This window comes from Tinamus guttatus, unplaced genomic scaffold, assembly GCF_059628265.1.
Source record: "Tinamus guttatus ecotype Peru unplaced genomic scaffold, ASM5962826v1 Tinamus_guttatus_pri_ptg000247l, whole genome shotgun sequence".
NCBI classification, from domain to species: domain Eukaryota; kingdom Metazoa; phylum Chordata; class Aves; order Tinamiformes; family Tinamidae; genus Tinamus; species Tinamus guttatus.
Window position 1 is genome coordinate 5,143,704 of NW_028288781.1, and position 27,770 is coordinate 5,171,473.

A 27,770-nucleotide genomic window follows, 5' to 3' on the forward strand; every position below is an offset into this window, starting at 1 on the left:
TACTTCCTAAGAAGTCTGGAAAGCAAAGTCAAATTAAGCTAGATAGAAGGTCACTTAAAAAAAATAGACCTTCCAACTTAACTCTCCCTGACTTAACATCTTGACATCTTAACATCTTAAACTGTCTTGTGGATCCGTTCTCTTTGAAATCCTAAAAACTGCCTTCTACCTCATGTAAAGATGTAAAACATTTAACAACCAGCTAACTTGCTTAGGGGGGAAACATTAGGAAGGAGCAGGAACATCTTCCAGGTGACCACTATAGCAATTTAGCAATGCAGAGCAAGGAGCAGCTCTACCATGACATGGTCAACAAGGACTTGCCAGCATCCAGGGCTACAGGGAGGCACAAAGAAGAATCTTTAGAAAAAGTCTAAAGGGGTAACAGTGCCAATCCCTCCACCCCTTGGTAAATATTGCCATTGCTCTTTGCTACTCAAATTTGAAATTCTGAATTCCAAATCTGTCAGCTGACAGAAAGAAGAAATGTTTTGAAATAGATTTGCAAATACAGCCCAGGCCGCATGAATGGAGACACACCAATCAAGATGAGTGAGACCGCTGGAACATACATACAAAATGCAAGGGCTTGATGGGTTCTTTAGTATTTACAGGTCTGTATTCCTAAATGCTGCTTAAAACTGTTATAGCCACTTTTTTCATTATGTACTACTATGTATTTTACTGCTCTGCCTGAAAATTATTATACCATCACCCCAGCCAGATTATTAAGACAGAAAGAAAGAAAGAAAGACCACAAATAAAGAGAACTCAAGCAAAACATGAAATTCTGGAGGTTTGCCCAGTGTTTCTGATTTTACTTATTAAACGCAGCAACGCTTTTGGCAAGCTCCCAAAATCTATGGTCTGTAGAAAGCAAGAAAACAATTGAGTTGTAATATGTGGTTTCTTCCACATGTAAATGCAGTGAAACTTCCTTGATGTGGTCATCATGAAAGTTTCAAAATAACTTGTACTCTGCTCATTACAGGATTCAATAAAAAAAATTAAATGAAAATGAACCTGATGTTTTCTATCATAATATAGTATCAAGGTGCAATAATTAGAAATTAGGTTTACTGCTGTTCACGTGGCATTTTTTGGGGTATTATCATTGTCTTAGTTTCCTTTTTGTTCTCCTTTCCTTCTCTCTTTTCGGTAGATATCCCGGATCTTGCAAAACAACTATTTTTGGTAGGTTTTCTAATGATCAAGGTGTGCATTCCAGAGGGAACCAGCCTGCTAAGTTAACTGGCTGGGCTGCTCTCACCTCCGAGATTCATATAATGACTAAAGCCATTAGGTAATAGTCTCAAGAGGGCAGAATAATACCGCTCTTTAAGAGATAATGCCACAATCTTAGAATGCCATTAGGCTCTTCAGGAGATCCTTCCCATACTGGGGTGATTAACAAGCAGCAGAGCTGCAGCTCCAACCCATGCACGCTCTCAGGATCGCTGGGAGGGCTAACTCCCGTGGAGCGCGTGGGCGTTAGGAAGCGCCAGCTGATCCTGGGAATACCAGAGCGGCCACCTTCGCCCTCGGGAGCAGCCCGGAGCAGCAGGGCAGGCGGCACCTCCGCGCGCGCTGGCTCCGTGGCCAAACCTCCCTGCCCTGGGACACGAGGACAGTGCTCGGCCCACGCCGGCTCTCTCTGGCCGCCGTGCCATCGCTCCAGGCGAACTGGAAGGGCCTTGAGAGCAGGAGGGAGCAGGGTGGCCGAGCCCAGAAAACTCAGAGCCTGAGGAGGTTCCTGTTGGTGGGTCCAAATCCCTGCAGCTCCAGCACCAGGTCCTGCCCCAGGCAGGCGCTGTGAGCCTGGCGGGAGGCAGACGGCAGCGGTGTCCGTCCTGCCGCGGCGCTGCGAGCCCCGCGCGGCACCCGGCCCGGCACCGCGCCAGCTTCCGCGTGCGCCAGCTCCAGGGTCCCGCGCGGTGCCGCTGGGGCAGAGCGTGGGGCAATAACCCTGCCGGGGAAGACAGCGAGACCTCGAGGGCCTCCTGAACCGGGAGATGCTGCGTTTGGCGGGAGCCGCAGGTCTGCTTCCAGCTGCCGAGAGCTTGCAGCTGAAGGCAAGAACAACTGGGCCCCTCTGGTCTCCTGCTCCTCCTCTCCCTGCACCTCTCAGCAGCACATAGGGCCTAATGCTGCCGGGAGAATTCCTGCCTGATGAACTCCTTGAAGTGACACCAGAAACTCCCAGCTGATGCATTATCTTGTGAGAACGCCACTGAGTGAATCTCACAGAAAAGAGAATGATGACACAGGAGAAAGTTTGCTTACGGGTAACTGGCTTTTTCATTAAGACAAGTGGAAAAACCACATACAAAATGTCTGTGTATTTATAAAGTTACATGGAGCAGGAGTTTTTGCTCTTTTGTAGGAGCAGATTAAGACATCTGCTAGTAACAACTCCACATTGTTGCAATGAACACCATGATGCAGTTTAGGATCCTAAAAACTTTCAAAGCATGACGCTCAAGAGAAAAACAGAGCGTGCCCTATCATTTATTATACAACCAGAGCACTGTAAAAGGGCTGAGCAGTCTCATTTTACTTGGCAACTGGAAAAGTACACATCTTGCAGTATGGGGAACGTACATCTTTTGATCTTGAAGGTGCCATTAAGTCACCCAAACTGGTGGCTGAGTGTTGAGTCAGGACTTTTCCCAAATCCCCACAGTGCAGGACAACACAGCTGTTACCAGCCCGCTCCACGGATGCGTTTGCTCGGTGTGTGCAGCTGATTCAGCAGTTCCCATACAGAGAGCAGGGCAAAAGCCCCTTGCCGGCCCCTCCTGTCCTCCCGACACACATGACACATTCAAACTGCAAAGAGCACTCCTGCACTCACAGAGAGAAGCCTGCAGATAAATCCTAAAACATAAAAACAGGCTTTTTTTTCTGGGGCCCTGCTGGAGACAGCCTGGCTCTTCTGCTATACTAGTTACAATCACTGCACTTCTTCACGAGCAGAATTAATTTCAAGTTTTCTCATGTAACTATGAATCGAACTTACCTGTGCTTAACAGCAGCAAGACCTTCATTATAGTGTATTCCTCAAAGCTAAGCTGCAAGCGAACGAACTGCAGACTGATCTGGTGCATTCCCTGGCACAGTTCAAACATAGCAGACTGGCGCATCCTTTCCCTGCAAAAAGATAAACAAAACCAGAAACAAAACAAGAGGATTAATATGTGAGAACACACATGTACGTGGCAGCCCAGGCCTGGGACCTGGAAAGCAAGCCCTCACCGCAGAGGTGGATAAGAGAGACTGCAGCCTTGAAATTCAAATGAGGCAACGAGCCGGGGACTCCTGGGATGAAGCTGGAGTCCATCCAACCCCATATAGCTGCCTTGCCCCTGTGCTCCTAGACTGGTAGGGAAAAAAAACCCAAATCACTAAAAACTACCTTTGCAGGGGGACTGCCTTTCTAAATGCCTAGGTCACCCACAGGTGGCTGATGATTTCCCTTAGCTCTACCCGGTGGACTGGAGATAACCCAGCCTGCCCCTCATAGGAGTGGAAATAAAAAGAAATAAGAAGAAATACCATTTGAGCTTTAGACACTGAAGATGTCACTGGAGTAGCAAAAGTGTTCTGGAAGTGCTTGGCTTGTCCGTGTTTGCTCAGCTCAGCCCTGGCTCATGGAAGTGATCCGGCTAACGAGGCCAGAGCTGGTGCATGGCGGGAAGCTACACTCCTTGTGTGCGTGTTCTGAACGAAACACCCCCTTTCACAAGAGCACAAGAGCACGTGAGGGCTCCGGTGCTGCAAAGGGCTGAAGCTGAGGGCCAGGCCGTGCCCAGGGCAGCGCACGGGGGCACCCACAGGGCAGCCCCACGGCTCGCGGCCCCACAGAGGGGCTGCCGGCCGGCACCCGCCAGCAGGAACGGGGGGTTAACCACCCCAAACACACTGCGCTGCTGTAAAGATACTGCTGGCAGGTCTGCAACATGAGGAAGGGGTTTAATAAAATAAAATAAAGAGGACAACTTCATGTTACTGCCTTCCTGTCACTGAGGAGTTTCAATTTTAATGCTGTGGACAGACGACATCGGGACCCGCGGGAGCACTGCTGCATCGGCCGTGCCAGCCCCTGCACATGCCATCCCCGTAGCCTCCGTTTCAGAGGCCCAAAGGCTGATTATTATTTTTCCTGAAAATACAGCAGGTCTGGCTCCAAGGGTGAACATGTACCAACAAAAAAAATGAAGAAAAATTATTTTCTGGTAACGGAGGTTCATGTTAATAACCTAAACCAGACTTCCTATGGGGAATTACTAGCTTGCTGCAACGGTCTCATATTAAAACATTAAAACATGTTTCAAAATTGTGTATGATTTTCCAAAATAATCATCTGCGATAGTCTAGAATGAAGGAGTATGAACATGAAAAATCTTATTCATTAATACAAGCTTTTGTGTGACTCATAATAAAATAATAAGGTTACATGATTTGTATTCAGTTTACATTAATTTCTTTAAATACGGTATGATACATTTCGGATTTTCACTCTCTTTTCTTCAGCAACCCCAGGCTAACCTAACCTGCATTAGTTCCTGACTGAATTAATTGAGATTTCGCTATGTTTCTAAAGATGCTATTCCAAACCGCAGAAGTTAAAGCAAAGAGTTGCTGAGAATCGCCTGCCTCACTCTGAAAGTACAATATACATGTGGGCATTTAAACGAGGCGCTATAATTGCTCAGTGACCACTACTTTTTTTTTTTCTAATTGCTCAACAACAATTGTCTATATTTCTCCAAACATTTTTTAACAAAATTGAGGAACTGGACAGAGTTCAGCTCATTATTTTAACCCAGCAACTGACTTTTCAAATACACAAATTGGCTGGTGAAAGAGAAAAATCATACTGTGTGCAAACAAAGACTTGCGTAATCTTCCTGGTGTTTTATTTCACTATTGCCAGAGCAGATTTTATTTTCCTCTTTAATACTAATAAAACGGACTCCCCATTGTTACATGGATTCTACACTTTTCCCCAGCTCCACCCTCTCCTCGAGATTAAGGGTTTCCAGCTTTTTCTTCCATAGTAGTAGTAGTAAAGCCATGCTTGTTTATTTTTATTATGCATCCTGGGCTAAGGGAAAGAAAAGGAATAGAAGCAAATTGCCTTTGAATGTTGACTAAAGCACCACTTGGCCCTCTTTGCAGAAGGGCAGCATCCACTGCTCGTGTTGCTACGACACAAATGCAAAAGCCCCTGCTGCAAAGGCCCAGCTCGACTCGCGCCGTACCCTGGCCGAGCGCTTACTGCCACGTGCAGAGCGGCCCTTCCCCAGGTGGACGCGGCCACCACAGGAGCACGGGCTGGGCAGGGCCTCGTACGCGCCGCGCGCCGCTCGGTCCACGGGCAGGCGCGGACGGCGGGCGCAGAGCCAACCCGCACGGCGCCGGCTTCGTCCGCAGGAGGGTCCGCACGAGCCCACGCTGCTCCCTGCGAGCGGCAGCGCGGGCAGCACCATGCGGACCCCGGGGAGCAGCCTCCGTCCTGCAGCTTCGCGCCTGGAAGGACCCCCCAAACCTAGCACGTGCTACGGGGGCCCCCGTGCTCAAAGCTGTAACAGGAATGGAAGCCGAGGCACGCGTCGGAGGGACATTTCTATTAATAAATGCACATTACCTGACTACGTTTCAGAGGCCTACAGACTAGCAGGGTTTAGAATAACGTTACATCTGTTATCGCTTTTACAGACTAGCAAAGGTATTTTCTCCAACTTCAGAATATACCCAACTGCTGGTCTCCCTGCATGAAGACAGAGAGCCCGTGCAGCCTCACTAGCAGACGTCACGCGGCCAGGTAGTGACATACCCTGCAAGCTGCTGCGCACAGAATCTAGGCAGGATCTTTACCCACGCTGGTTTGACTTGCACAGACACGAGAAGTGCCAGACTTTTCATCTGATACCACAAGCCACAGAGCAAACAAAATGAAACATTCTGAGGTTTTGTCTAGGGTTTCTTATGCTTTCACTAAACAGCATGGCCAAACACCCCCTGCGATAGTTAACCTAAAGGCATCCAGACTTAAAACATTATTTCTTGTGCATTGTACTGTTTGCAAAAATTTACATTTTACCTCTCATGTTTTTCTTCGTATTTATTTACCTTTTCGGATGATAATTGCCTACACAGAAGACTTCTACTAAAAGTTTTGTTTATTTATTTAGTTTTGTATCTACGCACAAATACTTATCTCTTGTTTACTCTCAAGGAAGACCTCATAACATTGTTTGCAGGTGACAAAATTACATACAAACCTGGTTACTAAGCAATTTATTTAACATACCTCAAAGCCGTAATTTCAAATTAGCTTCCCTCCTGAAAATCAATTCAGTCAATTTATTCCTTATTTACAAATTATTACTTACTTTGAGTTATGTCAGTTAAGTTACGACTCTATTTAATGCCAGGCAAGCATGTGATGAGCATTTACGTATGCAGTGCACTTGATTTTAATCCACACAAGAGTTTACGGAGCTTTGGGAAAATTTAGATGCCAACATCCCAGATATCACAACACTATGAGAATAACAACGAAGTAAAGCAATAAAATGGCTCACATATTAAGAGAAATGGGACAGTATTTCTTCATACAAATTAGGGCACACAGACATAACATGAACCAAGTTATTTCCTGCTTACCGTAAACCTCCTCTAAGAATAAATACTGCCAAGTCACCACAAACACCACTACTGCTGTGAGGAAAAAGTAAAACAGAATTCCACCACATCCCATTTTTTTGTAAGAGAAATAACCTGGACCTACTTCTAATAGAGCATATTTACTTTGCAGCATGGAAAACTGAGAATGTCACCATCTGGAATATAAAAGCCTCTGGAATACAAGAACATGTATCTGTACGTACCTATACTTTCAAGAGCATTAAGTAAGAAAAGGCACGGAGCCAAAGTACTGAATCTGCTGTGTGGTACTCCTTCAAAAGTGGTGTCATTAGCTCACTTTAGCTTAATCCTCCTTCATAATAATACGCTTTAAACTTTACACCTTAAGTTAATCCATCTTAAGTTCTTCGAGTGTCTCCTTACAGGCTTAATTCAATGCTCGGGTGGCCTTCGGCGTGAGCCCTCCTGCAGCTCCGGCATGGTGGGAGCAGCCACCGCCAACAGCAACTAATGCCCCTCATCCACCACTTTGCCCAAGTCCGCCTGCTCCTGCAGGGTGTCTTTGGCCAGGAACACCATGTAAGAGCTGGGCACACAACTGCCCATCATGTTCCACTGGAAGAGCAGCCTCGTTTCCTCCCTCGGCTCCGGGAGGAAGCAAAGGCAGGGCACCTCTCCCGAGAAAGCCTCCCAGGGGACTGCACGTGTTGTGGGAGCAACAGGGCTTTCTTTGGTTGCTTCTTGTTGAGCTCAAGGACCTGCGGCAAAAATATTGCCAGCTGAGAAAATCTCAGCTACTTTCCGGATGTTTGTTTTTCCCTCTTAAAGGGTTCATTTTCTCCTTCTCTCCACTTCTCCGGATGTGTCTCTACCCCCATGCAATCCGTATATTCCCTCTTTCCTGCGCCGCTGCCCTCACTGACTCCCGGCTCCCGCACACCAGCTGCGCGGGGGCCCCCGTCTCCAGCACCGGCCTCCGCTTAAGCCCTTCTCATTCACAGCACCTGCCCACGGACAGCCGAACACCTCAACGAGGATGCACCCAACAAGCCGGGTTTCCCGTGCTCCCTCCTGCTCAAGGAGGGATGATAAACCCGCAGGGAAACTGGCCCAGGAGGCAGCGGCACCAGCCACGCAAGAGGCTCCAGCACCAGACGGAGGCGAGACTATTGCTGCGTGCCCGGCCTCACGGGACACGGAGGGCTTGAGCGGGCACACCAGCACCAGCACCACCAGCACAGCTGCTGCCCCAGCATGCAAGGATGGCCTAAATTCTCCACCAGTTGTGCTTATCATTAATAAACTTAAGTGGTCTTTGCAGGAATCCAACAGCCACGCAGAAATTATGGTCCCACGGAAATGTTGCACAGATCAAACTTGTTATGAATAAATAACTTTTAATTAATTTATTATGAAGTTATCCTAAAGTTCAGTATTGTAAACCTTTTTGTTGAGTATAAAAACTATAGCTCAACTGACTGTAACCAAAAAGATAAATCTGGGCAAGAAACCCATGCATCAAAAATCTCACGTATTGAAGACTAAACAGCCCCAAACCAAACTTGACACAATATTTTATTTATTTTCTCACAGACTCTATTCAAAGCCACAGCACAACACGTTTTCTTAAGTTAGAAAGGGAAGGGAAGAAAGGGAAAGATGTGGTGGGTGTTCCGAAGATCCATCAGCACTCAGGCAGCATGCTGATGACCCCAAGAAATGCAGGGAGAAGGCCCCCGTTGACAGTACCTCAAAGGAGCAGCACAGTTGAGTTAGTCACACAGCTTCTGCAGCTCAAAAAAGAATTAGGAATAGCTCAAGTAACACTGTAGTCTATTCTGACTTTGTGTTTCCTGATTTTACATTTTTCTGTAAGAACTGCTTCCAATTTTATAATCAAAACTTAAGCCTTTCCTTTGCTAGACTAAAATCTGCATCCCTTTCAAGCTAGTCCATCATTTAAAATAATTTCAAGAGAACTCAAAAAACACATTTCACTGTTTCTCTGGAAAAACAAACAGAAAACAACAACAAGAAACCCGCCAAAGGCCTGAAGATCAAAACAAGCTTGGAAACCTCAGAAAGGAAGGTATATTTTCCACCATGCCAGAAGATGCCAGTTTTAAGCAGTTTTAAGAGAGAGAAGTGAACTGTCACAGGATGCCCTTCAAGCAAGGGGCAAGCAGCGGATGAAGGGTGCAAAGGCCCGAGGCAGCGAATCACAGAGTCCCTTGTAGAGGCCATCAAACCACCTAACTACCAACCCCTCCGCCCGAGTTATCCCTCTGCCTTGAAGGAGGTTCGCCCGCTGTGGAAGGCTTTGAGCTTGTTGACGCATTACCACCCCAGCGCTTCGCCGTCCCTCCCCGGAGCCCCTGCTTCAGGAGCGGCGTCACGAGGAGCAGGGCAGGCTGCGGAGGGGCCGCCCGCAGCGCTGCGTGCGCCCGGCACCGCGACGCTCGGGACACGGCTCAGCCCTGCGGACGCACCCGCGCGCCAGCCCCTCCTCTTGGAACCATCACGAATGCCACAAAGGCCGGCACTGCTGGAGCAGCATCACTAAGTTATCGCACTCACCCAAATCCAAGCCAAAACATATGCAAAATTCAGGACTCGATCGTGACTTTTTACTTGGCGTTTCTTTCTTATTCAGCATTTTCTAGTCTCTGCTCACCACTCAAACTCTGCAAGCTGCAGCAGCACAGGAAAACACGCAGCCTTCACATATTGCTTCCAACCCCCAGAGCTTCAGAAGCCTCTCCTTCCAGGAAGGAAAGGACATTTGTTATCCTGCATCAATGGTAAATGCAGGCACCTTATCCTGTAGAAATTAATGGGCCTCTTGTTCCACGTTTCAAGTGGGGAGATATTTGGACCATAGTCTATGCCCTTTTTTGTTTAAATTGTCAGTGAGTCAATGGAAATACAAAATCCCATGCACAGCACTAACAACGACCTCCCCCTGCTGAGGGGACAGCAGATGTTCTCCCTAAACACTCACTGAGAGAGAATTCAGCTATTATTTTGCAGTCAGTTAAACTGGCCATGAATAAATGGAGACTGGGAATTAGGTGGTTTATCCAGATAAGGGTTGGCCTGGAGGAAACACTCTCAAAATACCAAAATGCCTTAAACAGGCTCTGGTGGTTCTTGGCCAGGTTAAAATGTTACAGCGCCTGGCTGCCAGCCCTATGGCGCTGCTGGAAACCAAAGTCCTTGTACCAGGCACAGAAGAAGGGGTGAGGATAGGGGGACAGGAAAAAAGAAATGAGAGAGAGAAAAAAAGAAAAAGGGGGGGGGTGGAGAGAGAAAAGTGCCATTGCCGCAGCCTCCCAGCCGCACAGTTAGGATTGGCAGCACATTCCCACCTTCCCTGGCTGTCTCGGTGACCATCGCTGCCTCACGCACCCCGCTCCTCTGTACTGAGGCAAGCGGGTGCCAGCTGTAACTTCTTAAAGCGGAGCTCCAAGATCTGCCATCAAAGCCATCCTAGCTCTTCCTGCTATCCCACCTGGCTTCGGCCACTGCCGACAGGCAGCATTTCTTCTGCTTGCCTAGAGGGGGGAAAAATCACGGGCCAAACCTGCTATTTTAAGTCAACCTGGCAAGGCCAAGAAGCCTTTAAATCCTGGGGATTTTATGATGAGGTCATCCTCTGCTAGCAGAGCACTGACTCGGGCATCCAGGAGATCCTTTCTACTCCCAAGTTCCTGCAGGAATTTCACTTATAACAGGAGGAAAGCTGTTTCCAGTAAAGAAGCAAAACATACCTAAAAAGCAGATCTATTGCTTGAAAAGATCATGAGAAAGAAGTACTTCAGTGATGATCTTCCCCCGTCGACGCTGCCGCAAGCAGAGGTAAACCCAGCACTAGCCGAGTGAAGCACCAACTCCAGCAACCAGCACGTTGCAGAGGCTGCACAAGGGTAGCTGGGTGGCACTCCGACACCACGGGAAAGACCTTGGAGGAACTGCCGCCCCAGAGCCAGCGCTGATCACCGATTGACAAGGAAGGTCCTTTTATGTTAAAAGAAAACTACACAAATAGCTGGCATTTTGTGGGCATTAGGCTCCCAGGCAAATGATCTTGTCAATTTTTAAACTGAAATAAATGATCCAATTCGGAAAATTAAAGCTTTCTCCTGAGAAAGTCTTCCTGATGAGAGAGAACTTCAACCGCAGGTTTCTAGTGTTAAGAAACTCAGAGCCTGGAATTTAAAGCAAGTATTCTCCTGGTTTTTGCCTATCAGCAGAGGAGCTGGCAACAGCTAATGGGTAGTTACTGCAACACAAGAGTTTCAGCTCACAATCAGTAACAGAAAACTTGTATTAAAATCCAACTTAATAATCACTCCGTTATGCAACCCTAAAATGTCAAGCACATAAATAGCTAATAAAATGAAGTATCTGCTGGAATTAACATTTATGTAGTTAACAGAATGCTCATACCACATATTCTCTTTTGGTTTGCATTTCAAAACAGACAAATCGCAGTTCAAATGAGACAATGCCTAAGAATGGCTTTACCAAAACGCATTTTCGATGCCATATTCAAAACCAAATGATCATAATGCACAATATTCATCAAATTTCATCAGAAAAGGCTCTGGACAGCCAGAAACGGTATCCATTAAGTACTGTTTTATAAATCATTCTGCAAGGGCTCCATATCCCTTGAAGTGACACACCAGTGAAGTGGTTGATACAGTCCGCATGCAGCAGCAATTCTCCTTTTGCATCAGGAGCGTCTCCGAAATTTTAAGACTTTGCTCAAGCTGTTGTGCGAAGCCTGGCGTTTCCTGGAAGTCCAGTCTTGCTCTAACCAGTTTACAGAAACTACCTCCTGATTTTTACTTTAATTGGGCATTGAAAATTTAAGCTTATAAGGAAAATAATGAAAGGAAGCCCTACAAATATGAAGGGCACTAAGAGATATCACCAAATAGCTCCCTGACTTGCAGAAAGATTAAAGCACTGTCATGTTCAAAAAGAGACTTGAAAGGGGCAAACCTTGTCTCCATCCTAACCTTCCTGCCAAGCATCTAGAGGGAATTGCAAAGATACCCTCCCAGAAGTCCTGTGGATGTCCTGAAGTCCTTTTGAGGCAGAAAGAAAAGAGAGCATAATTATGCCAAATTAAATGTAAAATCCTGGGACAAATTTTCATCCTAAAGTCATAAAAACATTTCAAACACAGGACAAGCTGGAAACCTGCAAGAGGATCTGTAGGGCCAAAAGATGATCAAGAAGAAAAGGAAGTTTTTGAGAAAGATCAGGGCATAGCAGAAAAAGGTAAAAATCTTTGCACCAGTGCTCTGCATCAGCAAGGGACTGTGGGAACCAGTTTCAGATTCAGTAGAAGATGGTTTAGAAAAAAAATACAGTGAACAGTAATAAATTACCAAGACCAGATGGCATTCATCCAAGAGCTCCTTGGTAGAGCTCCTTAAAGTAACTTAAATATGGAATTGCTGAACTACCAACTGTGCTGAGGAGCTTAATGCTTAAATTGGCCTTATAAAGGAGTAGAAGGTGACAAATGTGACTGATTTCTTAAAATGAGTCTGGCAGTGGTGAGGCAGCACCCCAGAGACCAGAGAATGGTAAGTCTCACTTCTATATCTAACAAAATGATTGAAAGGAGAATTAACAGATAAATAAATAAGCCATAACGGAAGAAATTCAACGCAGTTTTGGTAACGAGAGGTCACATCTCACAAATCTCTAAGAGCTCCCTGACAATAAGCATGCGGGCGATCTGGTGGGTACAGGCAGCGTCTACACGACGGAAATGCTTCACACATGCCAGGTCTAGCTGCATCCCACTTCCATATGGGGTGAGACCCAAGCAAACACCTCTCCTCCTCCTCCTCCTCTCTCCTGCCCTGGTTTCCGCGTGGAGGAATGTAGGGCGCGCAGGCGGCCAGGGCTGCAGTGCGGCCTGCGCGGCACCGCCGCGGGGAGCCGGCGCTCGCGGGGCCAGGGCAGGCGCAGGCCGGGAAAGGTGGGATTTCCAAAGCAGCCATTAAAAAGATCTCCCGAAAGCTCTTAGAGAGAGCTTATAAACGGATAAGGGGGAGGGCTCCGCTTGGATTACGAGCAGATTAAAACAGGAGACAAAAGGTAATAATAAATGGACACTATCATAGTAATGGAGGTTACCAGGGGAGTCTCACAGAGACTGGGTTGGGTTGAAAATTCGTGCTCATACATCATGTGAAAAAGATCGCAACTGTTGAAGGGACAGAGTTTGCAGCTGATTCAAGATAAGTAAATCAAGCACTGTCTGAGAAGAACTCAGAAAAGTCTTGCAAACCTACATGACAAGCTGGCACAACGGAAGAGGAAAACCACTAATTGCAGGAGTGTGCACACAGTAAAACCATCTTTTACTCTACATGCCCCCAAACTGACTCTAAATTAGCTAACCTCACACAATAGCAAGGCCTCTGTGCCCATTAGAACATTTTGGGGGCATTTTTGGGATGAGGTGGGTAGGAGGTTTCTTTTTTGAAAATGCTTACTCACTATTTACTAACAGCCAAAAAACAGAGGATATTAGAACAAGTAAGAGCAAGACAGAAATCCTAATTTTGTTACTGTACAAATCCATTGCAAATCTGCAGCATGGTGTGTCATCCTGGTCCATTCTCCAAATGAATATAATAGGCTAATGAAAGTATAGAGGAAGGAGATGAAGACAACCAGGGTACCAAACAACTGATATTCAAAGGCAAATTAAATTGACTAGTTGATTCTCCAGCTCATAAAAGAAAAGAGAAGACATGACAGAGATGTGTAAATGATAAATGGCACCCACAGGATGAAAAGAAAAATATTCACTATTTCTGCAAACACAAGAATTAAGTGGTAATTAAATTATCAGGTACCTGCTTTAGAAAAAATCTCCAACAAACAAATATGCATAATTAAAGTGCACAAGTCATTGCCTTAGCTGTTGAAATTATAAATGCATTCAAAAGGTATTAGGCATATTCACAGAAGATTCAGAGGGGTTATTACACACAACTGTCTGAACGTGATCGCCTGTTCAGAAAGTACCTAAATCTCTGACTGCTGGAACAGGGAAATGAAGAAGTATCATTTTACCCTTGTCCTGATCTTGCACTCTTTTTTTTGCAACTGGCCATTTTCAGAGGTGACAAACCGTGCTAGATGGACCCTTCTTCTGACAGTTGCTTTTATAATCTCACAGATCTCATTCACATTGCTTTGTCTCCCATTTCACATTACAGATTCATAGTTTTAACTGGAATTCTCATCTACTTAGGTCTAAACATTCCAGAAAATTTTGAACTGATTAGATAATGGCATTTCAACACTAATCCTTTGCAAAGTTACATAATGAAACTGAATTTACTGCTTTACCAACAACCAATAACCCATTTATGAGGAAAAGGAAAATAAAACTTGAAAACTACTTGATGCAGGATGCACCTATCAGTTACAGGCACTACAGTAGTTCTTCAAATTTCCTTTTACTATTTCTCTGAAGCTCACAGTTTTGCGATGTGTACAGATCTGTGGATGCAAACTTGGCAGCTCTTTACAAGAAAGTAAATAACAATTAAAGGAGACGTAAATACTGCTGATAAAAACACCTACTTCTGCACTGCCAGTCTGGATGGTATGAATGTGGTTCCCCCCCTCAAAAATAACACTTGCCTGCAAAGAGAGGCAGGCGGGAGCAGCCGGGAGCTGCCGACCTTCTCACAGCATCAACAGTCACACACGCTATCAGCAAAGACCGAGCGCTGACAACTCGCCCCAACGATCACTGGGGCAATACGAATTAAAAATGAGGGATTTGGAGACTGCTAGATTAAAAAGATTACAAAAATCTAGCTAAATTTAGACACTATAGGATTAACAGATTGCAGCACAGACCCAGAGCAGTACCACAAGGGTTAAGAGCCACCATCCTGCGAAATGGAAACGAGAAGCAGTAATCTTTTAAACAACAAAACAACTTATTGGCTTTATTGCCACGCACAGCCCATCTGGAATCATCTCTTGCCCTCCCCGCCCCCTCCAAGGTATACAAGGTTAAAAAAAACCCTGGTCTTCTTAAATATTCAGCTTATTTTATTACATTTATCTTCCTGCTGTTACTATAGAAATCAGAATACCAGAAAGAATTACAGGCTTCAGCATCTAAAGGTCACAGAGAGGTAGCCGTATTCTTACAGCGCGTTATGCAACACTAAATCCTAATGGTCTCAGGTTCCACAAGTATATTATGAGAGGATATTAGGAACATAATGAAAAGACAATGACCATGCTATTTACTAATAAAATATACAAAATTAATAAATGCAGATTTTTAAATAAAATCTTAACTGTTTAGCCATACCAGATCTCAATTGTTAATTTAATTTTACAGTCTTTCTCAACATTACAAAATCCTCTGCCCATTCACATCCTTTGACAATGTTAGCAGAATCCTCATAGAAATCTCCACGCACTGAAACTGTTTTTCTGCCCTCTCTCTACTTCATTTGCTCTGCATCAACCTTCTCATTTTAAAAATATCTTCTCTATTTTTCCTCTACTTCTAATATCAACCTCTTCTCTGCTATTGAATTTTAGCACAACACAGTTGGGGGAATTACGAAAGGCTTAGCATGAAAGATCACTGCATTATCACATTTTTATTTTATTGAAAGTTAAATTTTGCATGCTAAAGAAAGGATTTATATTAACTTGTAATAAGCTATGCTAGTTTGTTAAATCAGCTTACAAAAATAGCATTAGTGGGTTACTTAAAAATATATGGAGTAGATGTTTATTTTATATTGAAAAGAGCCTTCCAATGCTGTGCTACAAATTCAGAAAGTGGCCAGCAATGTCACAGTTGCTCCAAATGGCAATGATAAAAGGGATAGCAGCCACTTCTTAGCTCAAAACCCATAGCCTGCATTTTTTTCCTTATCAATTAAAAGCACCAATCAATATGTCAAACAGTATATTCTGCTCTTGCGGTTCTGTACATAGCACTCAGAGAGCAGCAGTCTCTCCTGAGCCCTTTATACTGTACAGAACCTAGATGCATATGACAGCAAATAGTTATTTCCAGGGACAGAAAAAGTAAGAGGCAGATGACCTAAATGCTAGGAAAAACTGTCCCCCATTTTTAGAATCAGTTTTTTTTAAAGTTCATTTCAATAATTTTTGGGTACCTTGTACAATACCTGGTGCTATTTTTTACTCACACAAACTCTCGAGTCCTTGGCTTGGGAAAAAAAAAAAATATCTGTAAAGATCTTCTGACAGCAAAACAAAGCAAAACAGCTAGAAAGCTTGGAACCTGCACACATCGTTTCTGTGATCTATTCTTTATGTTACAGATGACAATCCCCAAAAAATCAAGGGAATAAGAAAATACACACATTAGTCATTCAGTGCATTAGTAAAGTACTGCTGAAATATTGATGCTGTGCTTTTCTATACCGTACTGAAACTTCTCAGTGCGGCATCTCTGCTTTACTTAATTCTTTCAGAATCCTGTATTGCTGCCATTTTACAGCTGGGCAAGGCTGGAATACTGGCAAACACAATATTTTAGGCAATTTTACAAAGTTCCTTACACCAGAAAGCACAAAGTTTCAGGTCGCCGGGCTCCCGCGAGCTCGGCAGACGCTGCGCCTCCCGCATGGCCGGCGAGGCACCGCTGCTTCGAAAAGGCTGCCAGCCTGTGCCTAAGGTCGCGTAGGGCTCAAAGTGGGTCCTGGGGTATCCGCTCCAGCTAGCCAGCTGGCACCTGGGGGGAATGTGCACAAAAAGGAGCTCTGTGGCTTTTCCCTGGGATTTAGGGATCCGACTTCTATTCTGCAGAGAAGCTCCTACTTGTCAAAGTTAGAGGCCATTCAGATTCAAGGACCTATTCACTTCTGCCTCTCCTCCACAGGCGCAGGGCACTTTCCCTTCTAAAGGAAGCAGCCACAGAAAGCTTTAAGCTAACAGCCGAGTGCTGAATCCAGCCAGGAAGTGGGAGACCCAGGAAATGTGAAACCAGCTTTCCTTCCTCCCAGGAGCATGTCTTAATAAACAGGTTTTAGGCTGTTCTGTTTAGGACCGTTCATTCCGCATAGCTTCAGAGAGAATCCATTAAAATGTGCTACTGCTATTCTAATTTTTTTTTTTTTTTGCTGCCTCCCTTGCTTTGTTCTTGTACCCATTTCAAGCAGTGCCACTTAGTTTCCTGCTTACAATTTTGGTAACTTAGTGCTTTAGACCTAAATTTTCAATATGTATGCCTGCCTCAGGATGAATTAGATGAGAAAATTTCAGCTAAATGTCTTTGGTTAAGCCTTAAGACATATATTTTTTTCTCAAATTAAGTAATAGCAATGTTTTCTGTGGGATTTCAGTTACTTTGCCGTAGGACCTTGAAATGTCTTAGAGCTTGGTTCTTTGAATCTGGGATAGTATTTTGCCACGTTGTAAGAAAATCTTCCCTATTAGTGTCTCTGTTCTCCCGAATCCTGCCCTGTGTTTGGTGTGCGGCTTCTTCAGCAGCAACGAACGCAGCAGAAATCCAGCGGCTCTCGCTGCGTCACCCTGTATCATCCCCACAGCCAACCCGACCAATACAGCATGGAAGGAGGTGCATGGGAACAGCAATAGGGGAGTACAGGAAAGCTGGTTACGGATACAGTCTTTAAAACACCTCCACCAAGGGCTTGACTTACGATTCCACAGTGAATTTTGCAACTTGTAGGATTTGAGTTCACAGCCTTAGCAATATTATTGCATCATCTTTTGAATGTTATTACATATGGAATAGCCACTATTTAAAAGTGCTTTCAAGTAACAGAAATTACGTGGTATCCCATGTATCACAGCATTTGAAAGATTTACTATGGAATCTAAAGCTGTAATTACAGGAATTTTAGTTTTGATTATGACCATACCATAAAATAAAGGAATCCAAAGAGAACACACACTGTAGCTCATTTACACACACACAACATAAAATACCACTATTTTACACCCCTTTTGGAGCCTTAAAAAGTATTCCTGTAGCACACCAAGTAAGTTGGTTGTGTAGCCATTTTCTTATCGCTCAGTTCACATCTTCGTGTTTGCTTAGGCACAATTAAAGCTACGGAATATATGCATGATCCATAAAGGCAAACAGTACACTTAATTAGATATATTTCATGACTAAACAAAGCTGGTTAGGAATTTCTAGCCTTGCATAACCCTAACAGAAATCAGACCATGTATTAGTAGGGAGACATTTTGCACCATGTTTATAAAGTCAAAGACCCGTTTAACAGCTCATAAGAACAGAGATTCTCATTTGTTGTTCATCTTGTCTCCAGGCCTCCAGAATAAGAAAGAAAACAAGATCATATATCAACGCCTTCCAGAATCTTTACGACTTCCTTTTATTCACAGCAGTTAAGAGTAAGCGGAAAATATGTTTAATGTAAAACAAAGCAACTTATTCTGCCAATGCCAACCTCTACTTTCACTCTTTATTAACTGTTCATTGAAGAAAAATACTGAACCCTCTGGGGGCCCTGAGCACTACTGGCAAGGGACCCTCCTAATTATTTCTTACACAGAGGCAGGAAATTACCTCTCCAGACACTGGATATGAGAAAATATTAAGAAATTTTTGGGTTGGTGTTAACAAGGACACATCTTCCAAGTTGGCAGTAGGAAAAACCCGTTTTAAAACCATCTCTTTCCATTCTGCATCAATGAATACATGTAAAATGCCAAGGGCGACAAAATACACAAAAAGTTGCATCGGGTGAAGCTGAGGGAGATCTGACAAACCTTGTGCTACAGAATTTAAGCCCATGTTTCTAACTCTACACTACATTTCCAAGCTCACAGCACTCAAATAAGCGGAAGAAAGGCCAGACTTCAGAAACTCCAGAGCAAAGCTTCAAACCATATGGATTTGTCAAGACTTTATGGCACATAAACTACATAAAAGTACAATGAAAAATATAGAACATCTTCACAAACACACAGGAATAGATGTGAAATGAAACAGTAAGGTTAAACCCCTGCTACTGACACACAGGAAATGCTCTTTCAGAAAAAAAAAAAAAAGATGTGATGTTAAAGATGAAACAAAATTAAATGAAATTATGTTGTTTGACTGCTTGTGCTTTTTTTTTTTTAATTTCACTTGAAAAACTGCTCTAAGACTTGCTCAAGTTCTATGCAATTTGCTAGATTCAATCTCTTTTTTCACCTGAGAGAATAACCAATCAAGATTATTTTGATTTCCATATCGGAATATATGCATTTATTTAATAGCAGTTGCTTTGAATCTTCCCTTTTCCAACTTCTACTTAGCTCCACTCTCCTATTTCCCCTCAGGGCACATGTCCAAGCCCTGGACCGCCTGGATCACTATCCATGGGGCCCCCTCCAGTTTCTCAGTGACCTCCCTGCATGGGGGAATCCAAAACTGAGCCCTCCAAATGCAGGCTCTCAATTCAATGAATTACAACCCACTGAGCAGAAATTTGGAAAAACACTCTAGCTTCAGAGGTGCCCCTCTTATCACTTTGGAATAAACATTGCTCTTTTTTTTTTTTTTCCCCTCTGAAAAAAAGTTCTTGTCCCCAGGTTACGTATTTCAAAAGTCCTCGTCTATATCTCACGACTGAATAGCTTCTAATAATGTTGTTTTTTCTTCTCTTCAGAAATATCTACCTTCTGTGACCTTCGGCAGCTTTTTATTGAATATATTGTAAAATGGTGTGGAAGACCAGACCACTGTCATGCAAACATACCTGTTTTAGGATGTCTTCATTTTGCACTCTATGAAGTTGCAGTCCTTTCCCTGACTAGATGCTAATCTCAACCTCAGCATAAATCTGCAGCCATCTACCTCAGGGCTTCAACACAAAACTCACGTAGAGCTCAGCCTCTCAATCCAGTACTAACTTCAGTATCAGGAATGCTAGCACTGCACATACACTTTTATTTGCAATAGGATTGACTTCTCTGCCCAAAAACATTTTGACCATAGACTCAAGTTTGAATCTTCCCTTTTCCAACTTGACCATAGATCTTCAAGTTTGGGAAGGCTGCCTCTGTGTTGGAGATTTTTGATGTGCATTGCCTCACAAGAATTAAACTCTTTGGGGTTCAGATTCAGTTAGCTTTTGATATAGGTATTTTTTTCTGTCATAGTCTCTAATGTCCCAAGTTAGAGTGGAGGTCACTGTTTTCAACAAGGGAAATGCCTGAATGTACATTTTTGACTACATGCAGCAAGTCACCAATTTCTCCTCTAAAAAAAAAAAAAAAAAAAAAACACAACTCTGATTTGATACTGCTCACTGCATTGGGACAAAATCTTGTAATGCATTGATTGATTAGGAACTGTTAAATCAAAGGAAGATTGTTTAGATGGACAATGACAAAGCATCTTCTTCTTCTTAGAAAATAAAAAGTTCAGAATCCTTCAACAGTTTGAGTGACACATTATTCTTTTTCCTTTCTTTTCCTGCTTTTTTTTCTTCATACTCATGTCCTATTGATTTGGTCTTATTTTTACCTCTAGAGAAAAATACCTTCTAGGATGCAAATACAACGTGACCTCAGTTTGACTGCCTGTGTATTTATTTATGTTCTGACTTCAGTGTTTTGGAATAAACACTAGACGAATGGAACACAAATTAAATTAAACTCATCAAAGGCATAGCACTAAAACATGAACTTAAAATATGAGGGAACACACATAGTCAGAAGGAATTGTTCCTTGGTTGATCCTTTTTCTTTTCTCTGAATGTATTGTAAAAGATGTTTCGTTACTGAAATAACATTTTGGCTTCTTTCATGACTGCAAAGAAGAGTAATTAAAACTGTCAAGAAAACACATTGAACAGCTGTATATTGTTAACAAAAGCACCATTATATCACTCTCTTGGAAAAAAAAATGCAATTTAAACATTCACAATTCCTAGAAGTTAGATATTCTTCCAAGCTCCAGTAAGATAACATTTTTTTCTCCCCTGTAAATCTTGGTTGTGTACCAGTCATATTTTGAACTAGCAGCATGTTCTAGTTTGTAAATAATTCCACACATTTAAGGAAAAGTAGATGATGGTAGCAAAGCTCTGCTGGCTGAAAACTGAGTCAATGAGATTTTTTTAGCTACCTTTAAAGCTGGGAATAAACATATTCTTACACTGTGGGTATACTCGAAAACCACCTGAAGGCAGAATACTCCTTCCAGTTTGTACTGGGCAGAATCATTAAGGAATACTTACTCATCGAAGATCAGGTCTGGAGCAAAATAGAGGAATTGGCTGTTTGTATGTTTGTACGATCTCCAACTCAAGGCAAACGATGACAGACACATCCATGAATACTGAATTAGAGTAATTTGGTCCTCGAGAGGCAAGTTTCTAAATCCTAGAGAACAAACAGAAAATACACATGAACTATGCTGGGCTCTACACAGGGTTGGCCAAACCAGCACAGAATATATAATTTACTCTGCCACTAAGGAACGAAAGGAACACTTCCACAATGTGTATTTATGAAAAAACAAACTCAGTTTTTCATCCCGGTTAATATAACATGTTTTCTTCACAGGAGGCTATTATTTAAAATTTAGGCTGCGTAAGTATCAACCACAGACATAGGCAATGAACATTGGATTGATCACAAATGCAATAATCTTCTATCAGATGTCCATCTTACTCCCCATACGTGGGTTTTCAACACAGCCCACAGACTAAAGATAAAATTTGTCAGGCAAATAGTACACTGAGCTACCAGGGAAACTGAAGAGAAATTTCACTGAATGAAGCCCATTCCTACCTGGAAGTATCTTTGCCCACTTGACCACCTGAATCATTTGCTTGCCAGCCAGGCGGTTCAAAGTGGAGAGCAGGTACTCTGCTGTATCTGGTTTTGAACTATCATATCCTGCATACACAATCTCTGGTTCGATGCTTTCAAGGATCTTAACGGGAGAGGGAGTAAGTGCTGGTGAAATAGCAGACATGTGAGGAACAAGTGCTGTGTTTACAGATGGCTCAGTTACTGGAGCAATGTACGTAGTCCCTTCCTCTGGGCTCTGGGGGGGCGGCTGTTGTCGCTGCTGCGGCTGCTCGTCATGCATCCCTTTCAATTTCCCCAACTTTTTGGACTTCCGGGCTGCAAAGATAAACAGAACAAAACCCAAAACCCAAGTCAGTGAGAAGCCCTGGGTAGTCCTGGCTTTTGGAAAGTCAGATCAGAAGCACCATCTCAAACTTTCCGAGTGAAATAGAATGCAGAAATCACCAGAACCTTAAGAAATGTGTCACTGCAGCAGTACTCTTACCCTGGAGAAAGGGCCAAAGAAACACACAAGCTGCCTTTTGATCCCTCACTGTATGTGAATGGAAAATAGTGCCAGTAATCTGCATTTCTCTCTGTCTCTATGCAGATATGCACATAACGGCCTTGTTACTGTGGTCGTGCTGATTAAACACTTCAGAAGTTTTATTTGTTTTGGAGCTTGCATGAATCATTTATCACCTACAAGTCTGTAATTCACATTCTCTGCTGCACTTGGTAATCAAAAGAAATCTCACTGGCAATGCCTAAAATTAGTAGACCCGGAGCCCTCCGAAGCTTTTGAGTCCTCATGCACACCCTGGCTGTGCCTCAACTGCAAATGTAGTCAGTCCGTTTTGAACAGTCTGGTCTAGTCAGATCCCTTTGCTTCTGCTGCTCCTTAACAGCTTCGTCCTCTCTCTTGGCTAGTTTTGAAGGAACTCTATGAATATTTAACCAAGTAAAACAGAAAATATGGAGCCTTGTGTGACACCTCTCTCACTGCTATCAACATTTTTCTAACGATTTGCCTCCTTCCTTTTTTTTTTTTTTTTTTTGGTGTGTGTGTGTTGATGCTACCCTCCCTATTTTTCTTACTCCGTGTTCTTGGAAGACAGCAATGCCAGCACGCATCCACTCTTTGCAGAGATGCCAGCCTTTCTCTGTGGGTTCCCTTCCCAACATTGCCATGTGAAGCACAGATATGTAAGCAGGCAGAAAGCCCCGCTTCCTCCCCGGCAGAAATCTCTTGCGGTGTGAGAGAAGAATGGGAAATAAAGACCAGGACAAGTAAGTAAAACAAGCAAACAAAGAGCCCAAGAGCATGGTCAGATGGTACCCAAGGGCATAGCGTGAATGCTTCTCCCTCGTTCTAGTAGCTTATTGACTAGTCTACATTTTTGAGCTCTAGGAAGTATTTTCCATTGATTTCAATGGATGGAGAAAAAGTTTTTATTCATTTTATTTTTTGTATTTAATTTTAGGTCAAACTTCTGCATTGGTAAAAATATATTTTAGCACAATGCTTCTCTCATGTTTAGGGTATATTTAGGGTAACCAAAAGAAGCAACACAGCTTGCTCTGTATGATTGGCCCTGTTCCATCTACCCCTCCAGCATCATGGCTTCTATCTGCAATTAGGGTCACCCCAGGATCCAAGGTCCCTGGACTGGCATCACATGAAGCTGGCCCCTTCCAGCACTGGCAAGTTTCCTGGGCCCACAGCTCCCTGGAAGAGACAGTGCTCAGGACAGTGCCACAGGCTGTTCCTATTACAGGCTCAGGGTTCTAGGGCCATAAGGGATTGCTGTGATCATGTAATTTGGCTTTTAATCAGCACTGGCCAAATATCCTGGTGCCATGTTAAACACAGCGCGAACTAGAGACAGTGACACCCCCTTACGGGACACGGAGTGAAAGGCACCAGCGAGCTGAACCCTCTCCCATACCCCAGCAAGCAGTCAGAGTGAGCATGTGCTTGGAAACAGAATGCATTGAAACCATAGAAAAGGTAAGTAAAGCAGTCTTTAAAATCCATAAATAATGAACTACATTTAACTGTTGACAGCTCCTTCAGAGTAACTGCTCTCAAATACGTACTTTGTTACCTATCTATATGCTGCTAAAATTCCTGTCTGGACTTTTATCTTCCTGTCTCTTGATTATTGCAACATGCCTTTTATGGGCATCAATAAACACAGCTTATCTCTCTCTTTCGAGAACACTCCTGCAAACATCCTTAGTCCATCCCTTGTCCCAAGTCCATCTTCTCTAGCTTTCCCCCTCACCAATTCCCCTCCCTGTTTCCTATCTCGTTAAATGAAGGCGCCTTTTCTGCATTCAGTCTGGCCAACCTCAGTCTCTCTTCTCCATTATCAAACTGTTGGCTTCCACCTCAGCTCCGCACACTACGCCAAGACTTCCCAGGAAGTTTTCAAAACAAGCGCTTTGTGCTTGCTGCTATTTCTCTTACAATGTCTGTGAATAAAATTTCCCATAAAGATCCACGCTACTACTTCATTTTCTTCCTCACACTCCACCTTTTTTTAGGAAAACCTCATCTACAGGCGAGCTGCTGCTGCTCTTGCAGGATCCTGGCTTCCCAGGGCAGCTGTGGGTGTCTCGGTTTCCGTAGGATTGCCGGCCAGCCAGCCAGGACACACGGGGCTCAGCACAATGCCCGCCTGAGCACAACAATAGCCTGTTGTTCCCCACACTTCCTTATTATCCACAGCACCTTGAACTCTCTGGAGCCGGCTCACCCCGAGTTCCAACGAGCGCTTGTTTGGCGGAGAAAATCCAGGAGATTGCTGTATAAAATAGTAATGTTTCACTATAAAATAGCAATATTTAATGTAAACAGTCGCTGCCGTGGTAAGGAATTATATTCAGGTTTCGAAGATGAAAGGCAAACAAAGCTGTTTGACCGAGCTCCTTGCAGGCCCTGTCTGTCGTTGGCGAGCGCCCCGCCGGCCGCGCGCGCCTGCGAACGTCGCCTCAGCGTCATGCCCGCGCGCGGCCGGCGCGACGGCGCCACGGGAGCAGGAGCTTCCTTGAGGCTTCGGCATCCCCGTAGCTCTACGGAGCACTCCGGAGAGCTCTCTGCAACTTCTGCTCTTTCAAAACGCTGGGCACCAGTTTATTAACTTGTCTACAGCGTATTTTGGGGCTTGCAACAATTTCATAGTTTCTCTATGCTTCTAAGTAGTCAGACCAATTGAGGCAGGCTGTATTTTTTAATACAGGAATTAAATATGCAAACAAAACCGTACCAGCCCAATTCAAATTTCTCCGTAAATTCTATGAATTTTCCATCCATGTACTTTTTAACAAAGACTTCCTAATAACCTGGAAGTGACATGTTAGAACAGACTATGTTAGGGAGACACTGCAGTCACCATCGTTGGAGGTTATAAGAAGGGGGGTTATAACAAGTGAGACAAACAGATGTCAGGAGAAGCTTTGCTACACCTGATTCTGTCTTGAGGGACAGGGCAGATTAGAAAGCCCTTCAGAGCCCCTTCCTATTTCTTACTTTCTATCCTGAAACTCTTAAGAAAGCTCATGCGGACAATCTGGCCTGCTCCTTCCTTGCACAGCTGCAGGATTTGTCACCCTCTGCTGCACTGAGCTGCATGGACGCAGACATCCCTTCTTCAAGAGGCAATTTCTGTCCTTAGTACCCAAAAAGCCATTTTACAAAGCAGCAGCTGATCAGACATTTTGTTAAACAAGCTTTCCCCATGCTGTAAAATAAAACGCAGGGGGGTACGCACAAGGCAAGGCAGACAGCTCTCGAATTTAATTCTGAGAAGTAAGTGAAAATGCACCATTTGCTGCAGTTCTACCTACAGGACTACATACAGGGAAACCACAGTATTAAACATAGTTTGCATTTACCTTAGAAGGGCAAAGCTGAACTTTACACTAAATCTAAAAAAAACTAAATCCCAAGAGCAAAGCGAGGATGGCCAAGTTCAGTGGAATACTTGATAAGTTAACAGAGCTGTTGGCCACTAAAGAAGAGTTTAAAAATAAAGCCTGAAGGAGTAGATAGAGATTAATGTTTGCTGTTGTTATTCATTAAGTTTTATCAGGCCCTATTTTTTTCTGTTATCAAAACAGGACTAAAAATAAAGAACTTTACATATCTTTCATGTTTGCAGAGGGAAAAAAAAAACAGAATAAGAAATGTATTGGTTTAACAACTCTATCAAGTATCCAGCAACACAGATAACTGATTACATGCTATTAAGCCATAATTTTTATGTTCCATTCTCTATGAGTTTTTCATTAAAAGAAAAGAAATAACATTCTTCCATGTATAACACTGGCATAAAAATGTGTTTTAGTTTCATTTTCTTCCATTATAATGCCTTTAAAATGAAGCTGAGAAAAACATTACTGCTTGACAGTCATGTTTACAGTGAAGAAAACTGTATTTTTCATTTGGCTTCACGCCAGTGCTCTAGCTCAACTGGTTTGGTAACTCCCACAGAAACCAACAACTGAAGATTAAATACAAGCTCAGAGAAGTGCTCTTGAGTTTAGCTTTTGAAGGTGTTTTTCACATTTCCTCACTAATTGGAATAGCAGCTGAACCAAAGCTGAGAAATCCCCCTCTGGTAAGAGGGGGGAAGAAAGCACCCACCAGAAATGCCGCTCTGGTGCCGGAGGTTGTTCGGAAGTGCCCAGCAGGGCTCCCAAGCCCCCGCGCACCCGGGCGAGCGCCGAGCCGGCCCCACGGCCCAGAGGGCTCTGTGTTTGCTGCAGCCCCAGCTGTGCCAAGACCTGCCCCTGGCGCTCAGCATTTAGGAGGGCAGAAAACTCTCCTCCTTTTCCATGTTAACCAGTTCATTGCTGGGGACATGCTGGGGAGAACTGACACGGGCAAACTCCTGAGACGCTGTGAGAAAGCGTTCGGGAAGAAATATAAAATTTCATGTTGCGCAGCTTCAGCCTGTTGAGTGATTTGGGGCAAGGATGAGACCTTGGCCGCAGCGCAGCCCGGGCCTGCGCATTATCATCGCTAACACAGGACTTCTTCCATCTGGAACTCAGTGTTATTAGAGCCAGGAAACAGCACTGTAATTCCTGTACTTTAAATCATCTGAGATCAGTTACGGTTGGAGAAAAACAAAAGTAGTGAAAGGCGCGCTGCAAAGACACCTCAGGTTAACACCTTAAATATCTGCCGGGTTTTTTTGAGTAAGCCTTTTAGAGGGTCTTGTATACCACATAGACAGAGAACGAAAAGAAATCAGGTGAAGTATCTGAAAAGTAACATGTGGCTGGACTTTCAAAAAGCACATCCAACAGATGTTGCCTGTAGCCCTAACAATAAATTACAGCATAATGGGGCGCACTAATGCTATATAGCGTAATGAGCTGCAGGTCTGACTAAAAATAGCAGTCCCTGCTCCCCTGGAAGGAAGAGGCAAACTTTTACCTGGATTTTATACGAGCAGGCTCGTGTCCAACATATTCAAAGAAAAGCCTGGAAATTCCTCAAAACCGCATCTTGTTCCAAGTGCTTGGAAGACCTCAGTGACAGCAAGCTGCAAACAGGAGCGTGTTTGTTTATCGCCCTGCACGTTAATGCCATCTGCCTCGGCAGGGACGGGGGAATTCCTACAGAGGCGCCGAGGAAGCCCGAGCTGCTGGATTAAAATCACTTTAGCACGGTTTTAAGCACTGCTCAAACTGAAACGTAATTTTCATTCCCCCTTACTATAGTGTCAGTCTTATGGCTTAGCAAAAGGGCTAGACTTAATCATTTGAAAAAAGCTACTGGCAGGAAAGGAGTGAACTGCGATGTGGGGCGCAGGTTCCTCAGCAGCGACGCGCCACCGGCGCCACCGCCGAGGCCCAAGCGCGAGCGCCCGCACGGCCCCGCGGCTCCCACCCGGCCACCGCGACGTCAGCCGGACACGTCGGCTGCCCCCGTTGTGCGTTACTTTCTGAACACAAATACAAACACCAGTCGCAAACCAGTGGCATTCCTGATGTTCAGGGGTCACGTTTGAGGTTTTGGGGAGGTGAGAAGACCAGCAAGCTACTGCAGACTCTCTTTAAGAAATCCACGGTGAACTTGCACATGCTGTACAGGCTTGGAGGGGAGAAATCCACGTTCCCTCTGCCCCCAGAAAACATACATGAGTTAAGTTACAGACCCATATGGCACAAATCTGGTAACTTTTTTCATGGGATCTAGATTAATTTTCACCAGCATCATTGTTAAAGAAATGGGATCCAAAAACACCTGAGAGCAGAATGGTATCAATGGT

At 44.0% G+C, this 27,770-nt stretch overlaps 1 protein-coding gene across 4 annotated transcripts in view; it reads right to left on the reverse strand.

The window, feature by feature from the left end:
• NR3C2 (nuclear receptor subfamily 3 group C member 2) overlaps nt 1-27,770 on the reverse strand; it is a 202,557-nt gene that overhangs the window by 10,758 nt on the left and 164,029 nt on the right. For 3 of the 4 annotated variants that reach the window (XM_088526543.1, XM_088526545.1, XM_088526544.1), the window contains exons 5-6: nt 21,481-21,819; nt 20,644-21,069 (exon numbers count right to left, since the gene is read on the reverse strand). In XM_088526543.1, coding sequence (XP_088382669.1) covers nt 20,921-21,069; nt 21,481-21,819 — 488 coding nt within the window. In that variant the 3' untranslated portion in view covers nt 20,644-20,920. Of the gene's footprint in view, nt 1-3,019; nt 3,151-20,643; nt 21,070-21,480; nt 21,820-27,770 lie in introns of those variants that run through there. The other variant, XM_010226142.2, reaches the window with a different exon arrangement.